We start from the raw sequence: 19,600 nt of genomic DNA, 5'->3' as shown, positions 1-19,600 counted from the left end.
GCTTGTTTCTCATTCACACAGATCAACACTCACACCTGGGACATGCCCAGTACAAGCTCAGTCTTCTGTGACTGGCTTGTGAGTGCCAGCAGCTCAGGCAGTAGTTAATGTTGAAGGACTGGTAAGAGTTTCTTATTTATATTCTCTGCCCATAATTTCCCATTTGGTCCAGGGTTCACGCTGGCATCCTTTTGGTCACAAGAGGAGTATTTAATCCTTCCATTTTCTCTGTTAGATTAGATTTCATAGCTTAAATTAAACTTGATCATCTCAAATATATGCTCAGTGGCCACTTTATTAGGCCCACCTTTATAATCTAATGCAGTTTGATGCAACAGCTCTGCCATGAATTCTACCTTTTAACAAAGTTTATAATGTTCATTTTTTGACATTGTGGAGAATGTGTAAATTTAATTCTATGTTTATTATTGAGATTTCAGTTTCCAGAGGTCTTGTACTGGACTATATAATAAGACGTGTTTCTATTTGTTATGGCAGAACAGTTGGATTGAATTGTTTTAGATTGTGCATGTGTACCTAATAAAGTGGCTGCTGAGTGTATAAATATAAGTTATTGCTGCATCTCAGGATGCACAGGTCACAGACAGGAGCAGTGCACAAAAAGCAGCAGGTTTTGTCTCATGTTGGTCATAACACCTCTCATACACACTCGCACATGTACAGACACTACAAAGCAGCTCATGTATCTGTTATTGTCAAGTCAAGGTCTCTCAGTCACTCTTTACAGCTGACATAAACATTATCAAGGGCTCAAGGTCCCACCTTGTTCATGTGCATGCTTAAAGCAAAGGAGGAACATTTTCTTGATGACAGTCAGCATGATGAATATGCAGGGACTGCTGGCACTGTTTGGACTCGTGGCTCTGGCCACTTCATATACTGTGAGTATTTTATTTTCTAAATACATTTAGATTTGAGACTACAAAACTCTTTAATGTTGAGTATACATCAGTTATATTAAGCTTTGGCATTTCACTATGAAAGTTGGGATAGCAGACATGCCATGATGCCAGAGGCCACTTGATAGTTCTGTGATGAGTTACGCTGTTTTTTTTTTTTGTTTGTTTGTTTTGTTTTGTTTTGTTTTGTTTTTTAATGCAGATACCTGTGTCCCAAGAAGTACATGGTATGTTAAAGAATTATTCTGAAAATAAATGATAAGCATTGTTGATCTGCTGTAAAGAGAAGCTGAGCCATGTGTGTTTCCTAATTGCAGAGGTATATGAGAATGGCGAGGATGAAAATCCACTTCTAAACCTGGGTGAGCTATAACGTTTTAATGTTTTAACGGCTAAATGGACTGGAGTCTGCTTATGATGCCAGTTTAAACTCCTTGGTCCTGAGGAGTACATCAGAAAATATGCATTAATGCAATACTGTGATATGTTGTATGTAATACAGACTAGGACATAGTTAGACAGTAAACTGGAGCATATTATATAAATAAGAGAAATAAATAGAATTTGTTTTTTTCCTCTGCAGGTTCAGATGCCAACCTGATTGAAGGTGACATTGCAATTCCAGTGAGTTGCATTATGGGACATTTTGTGGTTTGCTTTCAGAGAAATGCAACCTCTTGTCCTCAGAGATTCTTCCTTGTTTGTTTCTATGACATCTTTATTTAAAGGCAATCTTTCATTTCAAGTCAAACTCTTGAGACTGTGAGCCAGACTTGGTTGTTTTGTTGTGGACAAACTGCAATGCAGTATCCAGATAACAAGATGACATTAAGCAGTCATCGTTTGATTGTGGGTCTTTGTTGGCCTCCACTGGTCTTTCTGTCCCCCACTTCTCACTGCATTATGCACCTTTTTATTTTACAGGAAGGACGAAATGCCTTGATTGACAAAAGATACAGGTGGAAGTTTCCCATCCCTTACATTCTGGGTGATGACTTGGGTAAGCTTTTTAAGCTTATTTGGTAGTGTAATATATAAGTATGAAATGTATCTAAGTGCATATAGGTATAAATGTGTATAAGTAAGTAATAAATAAGTCTGAACTGCACATTGTATGTATACACGTTGTTGTAGTTGTGATCTTTCAATTAGCTGCTAGTCACTAATGCACAGTTATACTGTTTTGTCTGTTCCACTCACTCCCCAGATCTGAATGCCAAGGGCTGTGTCCACCAGGCTTTTGAAATGTACCGTCTGAAGTCCTGCATCGACTTCAAGCCCTACGAGGGAGAGAAAACCTTCATCAAATTTGAAAAGAGAGGAGGGTATGCTGCGAGTTTTGACTCTTTTGTTTATTGTAATTTTGGCTGAGATGGCCTAATCTGTTGTTGTATTTGAGTAGAAACACTCTGACTGTTTACCCAAGAATGTCTCTTTTTCAAAAATTTTTGTCCTTTTTTGTTCTCTTTTACTGAAATCTATACTCCATTCATTGCCATCTCTTTTAATTTGTTGCTTAGATATTGAATCAAGTGCTTCTATTCGGTTTGCGTTAGGTGTTTCTCCAGTGTTGGCGACCAGCAGACGGGACAGATTCTGTCTTTGGGGCAAGGCTGTGACCACAAAGCTGTGATTGAGCATGAGTTACTTCATGCCCTGGGCTTTTACCATGAACAGTCACGCACAGACAGGGATGACTATGTAAACATTTGGCTGGATCAGGTTATACCAGGTATGTATAGAAACACAATCCATAATTGTATTATTTTGTTAAATGGTATGAAATGTGATTTGGTTTAGTATAATGCACCATACACACACAACAAGTCTGGGTGCCAGTATTGTACATACACTTTTAATGAAAAAACAGTTACAGTGAGTTGATCTGAACCCAGTGAACCGAACAGAAAATGAATCCTGACAGTTTTGTACCCATGCATATTCCAGAGTGATTACCAGTATTACCAGTGAATTTTATTTAGAAACAACTTACAGCATTATGTGTTGAATGTTTATACTCTTTTTTTTTCTGGTATGAATAACAAACAAAACCTGGCATTTTCCTCAGGGCTTGAACACAACTTCAACAAATACAACGACGACTTCGTCACAGATCAAAACACAGCTTATGACTACGAGTCCGTCATGCACTACCGACCCTTCTCCTTCAACAAGAACGACACGGTTCCCACCATCACCACCAAGATCCCTGAGTTCTACAACATTATTGGTCAATACCTTGACTTCAGCAAGCTGGACACCCTCAGGCTCAACCGGATGTACAACTGCTGTAAGTATAAATATATATATATATATATATATATATATATATATATATATATATATATATATAAGTGAGTTCATTATGTGTAACATAATATCTTAGATGATCTTGTGGTGTTGAAAAAAGGTTTTCCTTTTAAAATTGCATGTCCAGATGAAACTGTAAATGTAAGCCAAATGCCTCCTCTCTGTGAGCGCTATACCATTAGTTAACCTTTCCACACACTTTCCACAACCTCCTCTGTAACTGAGGTACATCAAGCTCTTGCCTCCCTATGTCAGTTATCTAGTAAAATAGAAATACCCCAAAATATCATCCCTTACTTTAACTAGCATATTTCGTACATTATCATGACGTGATTTGTTTCCACCATCTCTCCTAATCATCCCAGCTGGTCCTCTCACCCTGCTGGACCAGTGTGCCTTTGAATACGCCAGCATCTGTGGCATGATCCAGAGCTCCACCGATGATGCGGACTGGGTCCACACCAAGAGCAGTGTTGGTGCAGAGGATCACACACTCCTGGGACAATGTAGAGGTCAGACTTGGATGTTTCAGCCGGCTATCACCTGTTCCTAATGTTACACTTATGAAATGGAATGACTGTGAGATAAACTGTCTTCAGATATGGCAAATAGTATTCCGAGGCCACAGAATTTGAATAGGCACATCAGTAGGGCAGTTAAGTGTGTCACACTATCTTAAGAACTCAAATGTGCTGTGGCTGCTAGTGAAAAGCAGAAATCAACATTAATAGTTACCATCAGTTCAACAATCCTCAACTCCCCTCCAGCAGCAAGGCAACAGAGATGGTGCACAAGATGCTTCTCCATGCAAAGCCCGGCAAAACTTTGAGTTAGCGACTTTCTGCAGGTCGGTTTACATGGAAGTTAGCCTAGTACAATGGCTGTGCTTCTTTGCAGTGGCAACCATCCTCATATGCTGATTTGAATGGGGAAAGTCAGTTCTACTCCAGTTCAAAATCTGTGGCTGTGACATTTCGTCATTACTGCAGATTATTATGAAAGGATGCTGTTGTTCAGCCCTGCTATGAAAAGACATAATCATCATATTTGTTTGGTCATTTTTAGATGCTGGTTACTTCATGCACTTCAACACCATGACTGGGAAGGCTCAGGAGTCAGCTGTGCTGGAGTCACGAACCCTCTACCCCAAGAGGAAGCTCCAGTGCCTGCAGTTCTTCTACAAGATGACTGGAGGCCCCAAGGACAGGCTGGTGATCTGGGTCAAGATGGATGATGGCACAGGCACCGTTCGCAAAATGAAGAAAATACACACCTTTTATGGTATGTATGAAGAGCACACGTTAAGGCTGGGCAATGTGGACAAAATCAAACATCACAATATGTTTGACCAAATATTGCGATATTGATATTGTTACAATATTGTAGGGATGACTAATGATGTCAAGCAGGTAGAGGCAAATAACAGAACAGCTACAACAATCTACTAAGTTCAGAAATATCATCTCTTTACTGTGTTGCAGCCTTTAAAACCAGGACAAGATAACACTTATGTCAGATCATGATCTTACAAAATCCAAAATCTGATATCAAGTCTCATATCACAATACCCATCCATCCAAATTTTCAATTAATACATTAGCTGCTTTGGAAAGGAGCTTTACAGAAAATCCTTCAAGGTCAAATGCTCAGGCCTAATCCTTGTCCCTCACCTGCATATAATCATGTGAAATTGGTGAGTTGAGTTGCAAAAACAAATCAAAGCTTTTACACGATGTCAACCATTTCATGCTGCAAATGCATTCAGTGATTATCACACATTTAAGTTACTGTTTCATATTATGGTCTCAAGCCAACCAAATACTATTCAAACCTATGACATACAGCTGTGCACTAAAAATCCTCAACAAACTCTTACAGAAATGCCTAAATGATCAAGCCCGCAAGAACATGGTTCACACACTTAACTACACTAGATTAAAATAAAAGAAGTAAGACAGCTAAAAAGATATCTGTGTGCACACTGTGAAATTTGATCATCTTCACTGGCACACAGTGTTGAGAGTACTGGAACTGTGAGTTTAAATTGGTTTGTTATTGTTTTGAAATAATTCAATAAAAAACTCCAATAGTAATCTTGTCTCACCGTCCCAATGCTTTAACTTATAAACATCCAGCAGACACATTAGTTTAAGACAGTTGTTCCCTTTTCTTTTCCCTTTGTTGTCCAGTGGATTCTGACCAAACATGGAAGATCGCTCATGTCCCGTTGGAGGAAGGGGTCAAATTCCGCTATGCCTTCCAAGGCGTGCGTGGTGATCCCTCTGCATCCGCCGGTGGCATCTACATCGATGATATCAGCCTGACGGAGACACGCTGCCCCAATGCTGTGTGGAGGATCCAGAACTTCTCCAAGATCATGGAGACTGCAGACAGCAGCACTTTCATCGACAGCCCTCGTTTCTACAGCCCTGAAGGCTACGGCTATGGCATCCGCATCAAACCTGTCTCAGATTACAGGGACTACACAGGGGCGTATACTGGGCTGTATTTCCACCTGGCCAGTGGGGAGAATGATGTGGTGATGCAGTGGCCTGCAGTAAACAGACAGGCCACCATCGTGGTGATGGATCAAGACCCAGACATTAAGCTGAGGATGTCTTCTGCTCGTAGTCTCACAACTAATTTGAGGACCAGTAAGTGTGCTTGCCCTTCCTTAGAGTCCTTTTGAACGTGGCAGCTGCCCTGAGACAAAAATGATTCCTGTTATTTATGCATTTGGAGAGGCTGTGGTGGCATCCAAAAGGGAGTACAAAGGGAATGCCAGCCAAGGGTTGAGGATGTGAGTGTTGACCCTTGGAATACATTAAAATAATGCCTCCCTGAAGTCTTTCTCGCGATGATACTGGACTAACAAAGTGCTACCATTTCGTGTCGTCTCATCATCCAAATTATTTATTACTTTTCCAACATGATGTCATGATGTCCAACAAGAAATGCACTTGTGTTTAGCCCCCACCCGTATTTCAGAAACATAGAAGTAGGGCTGGGCAATGTGAACAAAAATCAAATAGTATTAATTTGGATAGTAGTAATTTGGATACAGTTAATATAAGCATGCAGAGGCAAATAACGGAACACGCAAGACCTTTCATTGCAGCCAGCGCAAAAGTCTTGGAGAATAAAGTAATTAAAGCTGCAATAATCAAAATTCTTACTGAAAAAAAGTATAGTCGTCCCAGAAGGATTTGGTCAGCATCAGGTCATTGCCAGATGACAGATGACCTGCCTGCAAGGCGGTTTAAAAAAGTTTGGCTGTAGGAGGCATTATACAATTACAGTATTTATATTTCTGTATGTTTTTTATTCTACTGTGACGTATAAGACAGTCTGAAAGAGCACACCTCACAAATCAAGAGAGACAAGGCAATGTGAGCCCTCAAGTGACAAATGAATACTTCATAATGAAATACAAACTTCCTCCTAAATATTAATGAGTGAACATCTCATTCAGAGAAACCCGGACACAGATTCTAGTAATAAGTTGTGTTGTTTGCTCCCATTTGAGTCAAGGTTTCCACCAAGTTGTCTTTTATCCTCAAGATGTAAGCTCTCATTAAGAGCATCTGTCAAAATGCATCATCACTTCTCACATCGCCTGTGTCATTTTGTGTTTTCTAGCACCCGGTGGAAAATTGTATTGGGACAATCCTTCGAAGGTGGGGACATATGACCCTTCGTGTCACTGTCACAGAGGGGAGTCACTGGGCTGGAGCAACTTTATCAAGCACTTTGACCTCAGACGGCGCAATTACCTCAAGAATGATGACCTCATTATCTTCATTGACTTTGAGGGTTGGTGCTGTGTGTGTGTGTGTGTGTGTGTGTGTGTGTGTGTGTGTGTTTGTGTGTGTTACTCACAGTACTTTAACAGTGCTGCACAGTGGGTTCCTCCTGCTGTGAGCTTACTTTAATCAAATCCCTTTCTCAAGCCTGAGCCAGGAAGCAGACATGACAAACAATTGTGTTTTGCCTGCAGATATAACATCCCTGATCAAAACAGAGGTTCCTCTTCAGCCAAAGGAGTAGTGCCACCAACATGCCCCCGATAACATGAAGGTGAGACACAGTTCTTTTTCCATTTTCATGGCCAATAAAACACTTGTATTTGCACTCACATTGTTTTCTTTTGTGTTATGTTTGTCTTTTTCATTTGAAGTTGTGCAGCTGTGGTTAGAGGAACACACCTTGGACAGCGGATGGGTCATTATGGCCAGGGAGACACTGATACACCCCTTTTGAGACTGGCCACATTATCTTTCCCCATGTCTTTCCCCCACTCATTTCATCAGATATTGATTGTTGCAAAAACAAAAACAAAAAAATCATGAAACAAAAATACATTTACAAAACAGGGTAAGCCTTTCAGATTTGTTAATCATCCATCAATCAAGTGTTGCCATATAAAGTGAAGGAGAAAATATCTTCAGTCTTGTTTTAGATAGTCTGTTGAAATTCCTCACTGAAGAAATTTAACACACACACACACACACACACACACACACACACACACACACACACACACACACACACACACACACAAACACACACACACACAAACACACACACACACACACACACACACACATCACTTCCAGACTGGCTGTAAAATTATAATCAGGCTGATTCTGGTTGTGCTTTTCAAAGTTCAAATGGGCAAATTCCAATTCTTCTCCAGTTACCTGTGTGATAAGGCAGTTGTATACATAATATTTGTAATGTTTTCAAGTATACAGACTGTGTATCAGATACATGTTTATGAATGAGATCTCCAAATAAATGAATTATTATAGATTTTGCTGTGTTTGATCATTTTGGACAAAACTTCTCTCTCTTTGTCACTGAATCTTTTAATCTTTTAATTAAATCTTTAAATCTTTTAATTGAAGTTTTGAATTTCCGAACCTATAACTCATTTTCACTTTCATTTTGAGATGCATCAGTAGAAACCATTATTTAAAAAAAAAAAAAGGAAGGTTATGTGAGAAGCAGTCACAGACAGTATGAAATTGCATTTCAGGTTTTAAGTTGCTCTCCCAGTGCATTGCTATCTGTTTTTCCTTGATGGATAAATGTAGTACTGATAAGATAGGCTATTACCTTGAATGATAAGTTTATTATTCCTTACATCAACAGAAAAAGCAGGGTCAGAATTTAATATGTTTCGTAAGCATCTAATAACATGGTAATTTGGAGATAAGAGATGTAATTTACTGCCTCATCTCACCCTGAGATATTGCACAGATTTGTTGTCATTATACCAGTCAGGCAAGTTGAATTAATTGCAGCCATTTTGTTTCAGTTTAAACAGCACTTTATGTCAGAGAGGCAAGGCTTTTCAACCCGACTTTGTGTCCAAACAACATGAACAGACATCAGGTCACTGCAGCCTCATAGCCTCGTGCTTACAGTGTAAAACAGGCAAAGCACACAAAGGTAGGGTGTTATCTGCTGTTTGCCCCAGGGAAGAATTACATGGCCATGGTTTGATCCTGCTGATTGCAAAGATTTATGTCCAAAACTCCAGAGGGAAATCCTGTTTTCTCCAACTCTGTTCCACAGTGAGGTCAGAGGCCTAGGGTCAGCTACAGAGGCTGCAGCTGGCGGATGTTCAGTGTCTTGCTCAAGTACATTTAAGCACGGTGAATAGCTGCTGACACATGATCAAGTGGTGACTGGTCTTGACCATCCAGCAATAACGAATCATAAACCCAGGTTAATTTGAGTTCAGTAATTAGTTATTGGTCCTTGAGATGATGATCTTGGACCTCAGCTGCTGGAATAAAAACTGGCATTGGTGCTTTTGATCCTCAGTACAGATTTGATGCTCAGTACAGTGCAGCTCCAGTTCCCCACATAGCTCTGGGCCAAAGTCATTTTCAGGATTTTTGTCTCTGTATCTCACGTCACTAATTAACTCAACAGCGTATTAGGGATATTGTAGGCATGAAAAAATACGGAGCCAGGGGAGGTGGGGTAATATTCTGAGAAAAAAATCAGAACTTCTGGGATTAAAGAGGTAAATTTATGAGAGAAAACTCACAAATTTATCAGAAAGAAACTTGAAAATTCTGAGATTGTAAAGTCACAAATTTGCAAGAAAAAAAAACAGAAATTCTCTGAGTTTAGAGTAAATTTATGATTAAAAAAACTCCCAAATTTATGAGAAAAAAACTTGAAAATTGTGAGATTATTCAGTACCAAAATTTATGAGACAAAAAACTCTTCGTTCTCTCTGCTTGTCGTGTATCATGGCTGCATCTAATTATACTTTGCAATCAGATTTAGTAACAAGGAAATACTTGTGGTTTTATCCCAGAATCACAATATTATCATAAGCATCCAGATTTTGAAGAGACACTGTCGTAACTTGGGACTGTTCAGTAGAAAAAAACATACTGATTCATACCGATTCTTGTCAGAATTTATGACCTTAATCTAAGAGAATTTCTGATTTTTCTCTTGCAAATTTATGATTTTATAATCTCTGAATTTTTAAGTTTTTTTTTTTTCTCAAATTTGTGAGCTTTTTCTATTAAATTCTGTTTTTTTTTTTTTTCTTTTTCTCAGAATATTACCATCTCCCCCGGCTCCATAATTTTTTCCCCCAATACTGGCCCTAACACACCGTCACATAACTCTGAGGTTTCCATTTGGCTGCAAAACTGATCAGCTGTGATTGTGAAGAAGTAAGAAAGCACACAGATGTTGTTTCTGTCTGTGGTGGTAGCCTCGAGGTATGAGAAGTAACTGCTCGACCAGCGGAGTTAAATTCTGTGTACCAGCTGGAAATGTGTAGCTTGTCCCAGTGACCAACATCCAGATTTCACACCATGTTTTCTGCATGGCGGTACAACGTATGAAAGGAATTGTAGGGAGAATTCTGATTTTGCTCCCTTTTCATCACAAAGAAAGATGCAAAGATTGTTTTTGGCAGGCAGTGTTTTGCCACTGCGTTGCAATACACCAAATCTATCTTACACACAAATCAGCAGACAGTGGTCGGGTAGATGCAAAATAACGGGCTATCTGTGTGTATCTGCTGATCAAACCTAATAACAACATGTCAATATATCAATTTTATCATAAAAAATCATAACTGATTTGAATTTGTTGCTGACATTGTCGTTACACATTAGATTAGTGAGATATAGAGATAAGAAAGGTCAGGCCTGAGCTGAGGGAAGATAACTACAGGAGATTAAAGAGCACTAAAACATCCTACTGAGCACAATGACCACCATAAAAATATACTGCACAGTTTATAGAGTTATAAACTGAGTTATGTTGTGGAAAGAGAACAATGTTGCATGTGATGTTTTCTGGACATTTCTAGATAGATGAGTGTTCAAATAAGATTAAAAAAACAACAGGCCTCACAAAATGATGTTCACAGCAGCTGTTTTGACATGAAATAGCAAGTAAATACAGGTGTTATGATCATATTAATGAAGGTTCAGTTCCATTTAGGTCTAACAGAGTCTGGATCTTGGTGATGTGCATGGAGCCTCACTGGAAAACGTAAATGGAAGCCCTGTTTGCCTGCTGTTTCATGCCAGTGTGGCGGCTGTGAAGAGGAACTATTGGCTGGTTTATGTTTACGCTCAGTTTGTGATGTTTGTGGAGAATCTACTAAATTTGATCTAACTTGTGGCTTTACTTCAGCAAAAACACTCTGAAGTAAAAATAAACGTACTGATTAAGGATGCTCAGATTTGCAAAGTAAAGTTATGTAGTTGCAGCAACTTCGGTATTAAAGTAAATGTCATTAGTAACGTCCACTGGTGTGTGTCATTACCTGTGCATGTCGGTGCACCTGAGCAGACGTCAGTGCTATGAAAGGCAGCAGGAACACGTGTGAAGTGCCTGTTACTCATTAAAAGCTGTCATTCCCTGATCAAAGTTCCACTCCAGCCGCCGTCTTCATGCACAGGTGCACGCTGGCATCACAGAAACACGTTGTGCTCCGGCCGAAAACATGGGGTCTGGGAACGGTTTGAGGCGCATTGCTGCTTTGATTGGAATTTTCGTGCTTTTCCAGGTAAAAGTAGTTCCAACGTGTTTGAAACTGAACTGCTGTTGTTGTTTTCCAAAATTGCTGATGTAAACAAACAGAGTCGAGCAGTGTCTCTTGCTGTGTTGTAGGTGCAAGCTGTCCCAACACTTCACGGTCAGTTCGTTTACAAACCACATGCCCAGAACATAAGCTCTACTGTATATTACTACTACAAAATCTCTTGTGTTTCTATAATATTTAATTTTTTGATCTTCTAGAAGATAATGCAGATGCTGGGGAACTGCGAGATGACATACCTGACATCAACAGAGGTATTTTAGATACCCTTTATGTAATATGTGCAGTATTGTTATATAAACATATGCTCTGAGGTAAATTCAAACCACCATACACTTGAACAAAAATTGATTGATTGGCTTTTTTTTTCTTTTTTATGCCAGACTTAACACATCTGTTTGAGGGAGACATTGCCGGTGATGTAAGTATATATATTCCTCTTTAAAAAAAGTTACTGATTGAAAAACATATTCTGAATTATTTGAATGTCTCTTGCAGCCCAGGAGAAACGCAATCCTCGACGAAACCAAAAGGTGGAAGTTTCCCATCCCCTACATCCTGACAGATTCTTTGGGTACAGCGTGCACAACAGAAATAATTTCTTTATTGACTGGTGACCATGTTGACTGGCGACAGCGCTGACTGATCCAGAAATTAATTTCCATTGCTCTAGATCTGAATGCCAAAGGCGTGATCCTTCAGGCTTTTGAAAGTTATCGTTTAAAATCCTGTGTGGACTTCAAGCCCTACGAGGGAGAGAGCAGCTACATCTCCTTCACTAAGCTCTCTGGGTGAGATTAGAGTTACAGTTATAAAAAATCAATTAATCAATAAATGTTTGCACCCTAGGAATTGAGGTTTATTCTTTTGTTGTATTCATTTAATATGCTCTGAGAAACAAAATCAGCAATATTACCGAGGGTTTAGATTCAACTGACAAAAGCCCCATCAGTCTGGAGCCACTGATAAATTACGTACTTATTAGCGATGCATTACATATTCCATGATTTTTGTCTGTTGAGTCTAAAGAGTCCTCACTTAAGCTGACCTGGGTTGTGCATAGAGTGATTTTGACAGCATTTTAAAGGTGCGTTAAGCTGAGACTCTGCAGAGTATCCTTTCATTTGAATTTATGACTATGTTTCATCACTGTTAACAATTTTTGACAGGTGCTGGTCCTTTGTTGGGGACTTGAAAACAGGCCAGAATGTGTCCATAGGCGCTCGGTGTGACACCAAGGCCATCGTGGAGCATGAACTCCTCCACGCTCTGGGCTTTTACCACGAGCAGTCTCGCTCTGACAGAGACGACTACGTCAACATCTGGTGGGATCAGATCACAGAAGGTGGGCTGCAATTATTATTATTTTTAACCATGCTATTCACAATCAATTATCGCCATTAGATTACACCATCATACTATCATTAACCACTGAAGCAAGATCATTTTCAGTGGTTTCTAATTTGCTGCATTACAGTTTATAGTTTTTCTTAATGGTGTCCGTCTGACTCCTGCATCAGGTTATGCCTTTACATCCATCATGCACTGCAGGGCTTGGTTACAAAAGGAAATACCATCAAAAAAAGACACACAGTTTAATATACACTACATTATTACATCACTTGATACAGTAAAAAAAATTACAAAATGGATGCTGTGGATACTGTACAATGACCTTCAGGTTTTTTGTGACGTATGACTTGTGACCTGACTGTGCCGCTCTCCTCTTGTAGGACAGCAACACAATTTCAACAAGTATGAGGATGACTTCATCACTGATCTCAACACACCATATGACTATGAGTCCATCATGCACTACAGACCCTTCTCCTTCAACAAGAATGAGAGCATCCCCACCATCACCACCATTATACCGTTCTTCAACGACATCATCGGTCAGCGGCTGGACTTCAGTGCGGCTGACCTCACCAGGCTCAACCGCATGTACAGCTGTGGTGAGCGTCTCCTCTCCCTCTGCCTTGCCATGATGTTAGATTTTGTAGCCTAGAGGCTATAAAAACAAGTATGGGAATCAGACAAAGTGATAAAGAAACAGCTTCACATCACAACAGCTTTTATCAAAATGCTGCTGTGGCGAAAGTGCCAGCTAAGAGTGTGTGCATGCCATAGGAACATAAGAAAGTGCTGTTAATGCAGTTTTGAAATATTTATATATATATATTTTTACCTTATTTTACAGCAACACTAGGCAAGATTTCTATATAAAAGGTTCCTCTCTTATCCCATAAATAACAAAGTGGGGTTATGACAGAGAAGAGCATCCCATTCCCAATACTACTTGATACATTTTCCTTATTTACCCATTTTAAATTCAGGTATATACACTTGTCTGCCCACAGGAAGAGACAAATCAAAGCATAACAAACATACAAACTGTCTCCTAAAGAGAAGTGAATGAGCATCCAAAATCAGTTGGACCCACTGACATTTGATCTTTTGCTTGCCTTTGCTATTTTCTTTTACAAAGTGATCACAGACCAACTGGGTTTGGTAAACTTGAAGTTTACTTGTCACTGCTGCAGATTACTTCTGGGTGCTGAGGCTAAAAAAACATTTCAGTCACCTCTCTTTGCAATTTGGAACCGCTTTGCCTTTTGCACTCAGTCCATTCAGATGGTTTTGGTGTGATTTTGTGAGGTCTGCATTCTGCAGTCTCCTTGCACCCCAATACACTGGAGCTGGATGGGTATTTTTGTGTGGAACTCAACTGTCAGATATTTACATGTAAAAATCTCAACGGCTATTTCCAAAAATAGCGACACGCATACCCAACGTAATCCACAGCCCAGGGTGGAGGAGATTCACTGGGAGTTTGCTGATGTTCTTTAGCAGGAAATAGTTCTCACTGACACTGTTCTTGATTGTCTGCCTGTTTGAGCTTCACTGTTGATCACTGTTGTTTCAGCGGACACCCATACTCTCCTGGACCAGTGCTCCTTTGAGCAGATCAACATCTGTGGAATGATCCAGAATGAGGTGGACAATGCAGACTGGGTCCAGACCCTGAGCACTCCAGCTGATACAGACCACACCTTGGCAGGCAACTGCAGAGGTACTCATCAAATATTGGCTCATAGACACACATTACACAAATTCTGGCCTGGTTTCTTGAATCTTATGATATTCTTACTCCAACTCTTGTTGTTAGAAGAGTACAAATAAACTTGACCTAATGTAATACCTATGAAATGTTACATTGGGCCCGTATGTATAAATGATTCAAGAATAAGGGTTTCGTAAAGTTAAATATGATGTAAACATTCCTAATGATACCATATATTATAAATGATCAAAATGATCATAATCTGACTGGGAAATTACACTTCCATGTGCTGAGATTTCTAGCTTTCAAACTCCTTTTTCCAACTCATTTTTTGACTTTGAACAAAAATTCCCCATGCATTAGCATTTTATAAGTATTTGTATTTTATTATTTTTAGTATTTTTAGAATTTTTTATTTTATTTATTTATTTATTTTATTATTATTATTATTATTTTTTTAGTATTTTTAGTATCTTGCACTGTGATATACTGGAGTATCTCTTGAGCAGAGGCCTCCGTTGGATCTCTGCTGCTATTTTCTCTGCTCTGAAAATGTGTCTCAGGCCACGTGTAACTCAAGTTCATGGCAGTAACAAAATATGCATTCATCACCCCCTTTCTTTCTAGATGCTGGCTACTTCATGAAGTTTGATACATCTACGGGTGCATCTGGAAACAGCGCCTTGCTGGAATCGCGTATCCTGTACCCAAAGAGAGGCGAGCAGTGCCTGCAGTTCTTCTACAAGATGACCGGAGCTGCAGGGGACAAGCTGGTGATATGGATCAGAACTGATGATGGCACAGGGACTGTTCGCAGCGTCAGGAAGATCCACACCATCACAGGTATTTTATTAAGTCATCCATTTGTCCTCAGTAATGTTACTCTCTGTCGTGGAGATCCACTCAAAACACACTGTAATATTATAAATCAGACTTCCAGTGTGCTGAATATGAAGCAGTTACTTTTTTTGCTGAATGAGGTAAAGTCTGAATAAATTTGGTCTCTTAATGGCCAACTGTTTATCGTCCTTAGGTGATGGAGATGACTCCTGGAAAGTGGCTCATGTCACCCTCAAGGTTACAGAGAAGTTCCGCTATTTCTTCCAGGGCATCAGAGGATCAGTAAGCTCCTCGGGTGCCATCTTAATTGATGACATCACTCTTAGTGAGACCGTTTGCCCCAGCGTTGTGTGGAAAATCCACAACTTCACTGCCCTTCTCGCTACCACGCCTGCTGGACATTCGATCAGAAGCAAATGCTTCTTTAACTCAGAGGGCTACTCTTTTGGTATCAGTGTTTACCCCAATGGAAGAGACAGCGCTTATCCCGACTATGTCAGCATGACCTTACACCTCTGCAGCGGGGAAAATGACGCAGTGATGGAATGGCCAGCAAAAAACAGACAGGGGACAATTACTGCCATGGACCAGGACCCCAATGCGAAACTGAGGATGTCTTCTACAAGAAGTTTCACCAGTGGTGGGTACAGCCTCAACGATACTGAAGAATTGGAAAATTCATTAGTATTATCCCTTGGTTAGAAATGTATGACCGAATAGTGGCAAATCATTGTAATTAACCAATTTCAATGATACCCATCCACTATTGGACAGTCTTTCCCTAGTTCTTCATTATCTCCCACACCAGCATCCTGTTTTATTACTGCTTCATATTTAAATCTTTAAGATGCTTTTTTTTTTTTTTTGTCTTTGATTATTTCCCCCCTCAGACACTAACCCCCGCTGGAACAAGCCCACAGCCACCTCAGGAGCGGTGTGGGATGCCAGCTGCCAGTGTTTCCGGAGTGAGGACTACGGCTGGAGCACCTTCATTTCTCACAGGCAGCTGCACAGGCGCAGCTTCCTCAAGAACAACGACCTCATTATCTCTGCAGACTTCACTGGTGAGAGCTGGAAAAACACTGCCACCAGGCCTACCTGCTGTGTCAAACTGCTGCACTATAAACAAAGTGTACATATACAAGTGTACATATACAAAATGCAGTTGAGATGAAATTTTTGTGTGTCACTAATCAGATTTCTTGCTTCAGCTTGGTCTTGATCTTCAGGTCTTCCCTAACATCTTGTAGTCAGGCAGAGTCTGGTGCAAAGGTAAAGATTTACTGTGAGGGCAGAGAAATACAGTAAACTGAGGCTGTTTCATGAACGCAGACACTGAAAATGAAGTCCATGAACACTGCCTTTTATCCCCTGGAGAGCTCTGCTGACTCTTCCTCTTGTTCAGCCCATTTTCCTCTCCTACTATGGCCACTCAGGGTTTTCTATCATTAAATATAGTTTTATGACACATTATAGATTTTATTCCACCATTAGCTTTTGGCCTTGATGCAATGATTGTTTTTCTTTGTCAGGCGCCCCCTAGAAACACCATTTTTCCAGGTCCAGTTCTAATGGTATCACCTCACTTTTTCCATGACTAAAAAAAAAAAAAACACTCACTGGTGCCTCTCCTGCCACGGCAGATTTATGTCCCCCCAACTCAATACAGACATGAGGACTCTGTTGGCTTTCCAGCTCACTCAGAACAGACCCTTTACCAGTTTATTATAAACACTGACGACTATTCTGAGCTCCCTGGAAAACAAGAATTTACTTTTGCAGCAAAATCATTCTACATCAATCATTCTTAACCTATTGAGTTATATGTTTATATCATCTGAATTCTCCTGAAATATCTTAAAAACCTTAGAGTAGAGGCAGTTTCACAGTTTCCCATCAATACAGTTAACTTTTTCAAACTATTTCCATAACATTTTTGTCATGTCTTAATCCATCAGACCTGACTCACCTGATAAATACTGAGGTGCCCATTAAAGAGGCTGCTCCCAGTAATGACATCACAGATGAGAAGCCAATCAGAGAGGAGGAAATGAGAGCAGAAGCTCCGAAACACAGAGAACCACGTGCAGCCTCAACTAACCCGTGCCTTCCCAACCCTTGTCTTAATGGAGGCGTCTGTGTGGACAGTCAAGGGAAGGCCTCATGCAGGTGTGTGAGTGTGTGTTATTCCATGTGTGTGCATTAGCCTATAAATGTGTTTTCAGGGCCACATAGAGATGTGTATTTGCTTTACTATACACAAATATATTATACTTGTGAATGGTTTGAATTTTGGACATATGGAGTTAACATGTTTTAGGGAAGTGAGGCTTAGGCTAAAGTTTGGGGTCAGCACCAAGGCTAGGAGTGTGAAGGTAAGGGTTAAAGGTTGATGTTAGACAAATGTAGTTAATGGTAGGTCTTATCAAATACAGTAGTAAAAACATGCATGTTCATGTCTGTGTATGTCGAGGATATCATGTTACCAGTCTCCCCTCCAGCCAGTGGTCTGGTATGTGTTATGTGATGAGACAGACATCCGGTGACATGAGAGGAGCTGAGTCTAAGTGACAGTATTTTGTGGCCAGCATCCTCACACTGAGCAATTTTATATTGAATAAAAAATAAAATCTGCAAAAAATCTCCGTCCCTCATTTAATCTAATTTCAGTCTGAAAATTTCGTTTTTCTCGAAACAGGTGAAAAAAAATCTTCCAGTGGGATGAGATAATCCCACTTGTTTCTAATGCTGATCAAGTTGTCTGCAGTATTTTCTTGAATCACTGAATTCGTTTCATGAGATGATTCTTCATGATAAAAATCATCTCTCTCCCTCTCTTCAGGTGTGTTTCAGGCCAGGCCACTTATTTTGCTGGCGAGCATTGTGAGAAGCAGCACATGGACGGCGGCATCCTTGGAGTTTTGATCGGCGGCATATCAGGGACTATAGTCCTGACGCTGGCCATCATCTCTGTTATCAGGAGACCTCAGTGAAACACATTTAGGATGAGTGGTGTTTCCTCTGCATTCATTCAGGAAGGATATTACCACTACCCATGATAAAGAGGTAATTACTGTAGTAGGGCTCATTTTGAACACTCTGCTGGATCCTCACAGAACAGGAATGATGTTGCTGAAGTCTGGATCTCAAACTGAAAAAGTTCAGGTTTGTATTAGGGAAAATGTATAATTAAATGTATTAATAGCAAAGCATAGAGCTCGTGTTTAAAATCAATACTTTTATCATGACCAAGTGTTTAAAACATTACGAACAGCCCTACGGCCTGCATGAGAACCATCATTAAGGTGGTTCAACTTCTGCAAGTGCTCTATTTGTATATGGAGAAATCACATATAGTCTATGGGAGGGATTAATGTAACAATGTAAGTTTGGATTACAATCTGTCAAATGTGCAAAACATGCAGAATGACAAAAAAAAAAAAAAACAAGTGTTGTGTCCTTGTGTTTTATTTCATTAGATATTTTGAGACATACGTATAGTAATTACACACACACAAAAGAGTATACAGGCAAAGCATGGCCAATGATAAGTGAAGCATAGTCTAACTTTACACTAGTTACTCCTCAACACATTTACTAAGCCAAAATAAGTTCATTTGTTCTACACACAGACAGTGAATCACAGCCCTTATAGAATGCAGAATAGGTTTAAAAAACAAACAAACAGTCAAAGTACGATTTCATGGAATAAGTGGTGGCCTCACTGACTGCCATATTCACTCATCCTAAATTGAAGAAATGGCCAATTTATGAATTCATTATTTTTTTCTTGGAGGCAATTTAAGACAGTGAGAATTAAGAGAATCACACATGAACTATACAGGAAAACTTCACAAACCAGCACCAGGTTAATCTACATAATTAAAATGTAATCAGAACTCCACAAATGATTATAACAATTATTATTGTTACCAGTAAATCTCTCCAGCATTCAGTATGTGTCACAAGTCTGGTCACAGGTTTTCCTCTGTCCTCTCCAAAATCATTGACTGTTTGCGTATATTGCCTTAGGATAGGCATACTGTAACATTTGAACATATGTAAATGTCAGACTTTATTTTGATTGTCTGATGTTGATGCTCAACTTTGTATCAGTTGAGTTTCACAGCTGAGTCAGTGCAGAGACTTGACTTCATTTCAAGCTGTCCACTCAATGTAATGTAAGGACCTGTCAATGTAAGCACTCAATTTCATGTTGATAAACTATCAGTTGATATAATAAGCTTTTCATCAGTTAGGGTTAGACTGATATTAAGTTGATACAAAACTGATAATATGTTCAACCCAAGCCTATACAGAAAGAAAGCTGAACCACAACCATTGACCGCTGTGAGACAGAAAAAGATTGCAGTG

The 19,600-nt window shown here is 39.7% G+C and overlaps 2 protein-coding genes across 2 annotated transcripts; both read left to right on the top strand.

Annotated features, from left to right (window-relative positions):
* Window positions 1-1,103: 1,103 nt before the first annotated feature.
* On the top strand, window positions 1,104-8,008 carry mep1a.1 (meprin A, alpha (PABA peptide hydrolase), tandem duplicate 1). The gene is made up of 13 exons (XM_030047015.1): window positions 1,104-1,147; window positions 1,238-1,282; window positions 1,504-1,544; window positions 1,845-1,920; window positions 2,128-2,245; window positions 2,477-2,652; window positions 2,989-3,210; window positions 3,596-3,742; window positions 4,296-4,511; window positions 5,420-5,884; window positions 6,870-7,043; window positions 7,228-7,307; window positions 7,408-8,008. Exons 1-12 carry the CDS (start codon window positions 1,117-1,119, stop codon window positions 7,275-7,277), a joined length of 1,761 nt encoding a protein of 586 aa, XP_029902875.1. The 5' UTR covers window positions 1,104-1,116; the 3' UTR covers window positions 7,278-7,307; window positions 7,408-8,008.
* Window positions 8,009-11,226: 3,218 nt separating this feature from the next.
* mep1a.2 (meprin A, alpha (PABA peptide hydrolase), tandem duplicate 2) lies at window positions 11,227-18,219 on the top strand. The gene is made up of 14 exons (XM_030046800.1): window positions 11,227-11,289; window positions 11,394-11,418; window positions 11,523-11,576; window positions 11,706-11,743; window positions 11,821-11,896; window positions 11,996-12,113; window positions 12,492-12,667; window positions 13,056-13,277; window positions 14,249-14,395; window positions 15,014-15,229; window positions 15,420-15,866; window positions 16,117-16,290; window positions 17,185-17,395; window positions 18,069-18,219. The coding sequence occupies exons 1-14, from the start codon at window positions 11,227-11,229 to the stop codon at window positions 18,217-18,219; spliced, it is 2,118 nt and encodes a 705-aa protein (XP_029902660.1).
* The last annotated feature ends 1,381 nt before the right edge of the window (window positions 18,220-19,600 follow it).

The sequence above is a fragment of the Myripristis murdjan genome, chromosome 24 (assembly GCF_902150065.1).
Source record: "Myripristis murdjan chromosome 24, fMyrMur1.1, whole genome shotgun sequence".
NCBI classification, from domain to species: domain Eukaryota; kingdom Metazoa; phylum Chordata; class Actinopteri; order Holocentriformes; family Holocentridae; genus Myripristis; species Myripristis murdjan.
This window is presented reverse-complemented; position numbering and strand designations above follow the sequence as displayed.

Bases quoted from the DNA above. Each gene is read 5' to 3' on its own strand.
- mep1a.1 (XM_030047015.1), top strand. From the start codon at position 1,117: ATGCAGATACCTGTGTCCCAAGAAGTACATG. The intron at 2,653-2,988 runs GTATGTATAGAA...CATTTTCCTCAG, and splicing joins GCTGGATCAGGTTATACCAG to GGCTTGAACACAACTTCAAC. The intron at 5,885-6,869 runs GTAAGTGTGCTT...TGTGTTTTCTAG, and splicing joins CACAACTAATTTGAGGACCA to CACCCGGTGGAAAATTGTAT.
- mep1a.2 (XM_030046800.1), top strand. From the start codon at position 11,227: ATGGGGTCTGGGAACGGTTTGAGGCGCATTGCTGCTTTGATTGGAATT. The intron at 12,114-12,491 runs GTGAGATTAGAG...AATTTTTGACAG, and splicing joins TCCTTCACTAAGCTCTCTGG to GTGCTGGTCCTTTGTTGGGG. The intron at 16,291-17,184 runs GTGAGAGCTGGA...TTAATCCATCAG, and splicing joins TATCTCTGCAGACTTCACTG to ACCTGACTCACCTGATAAAT.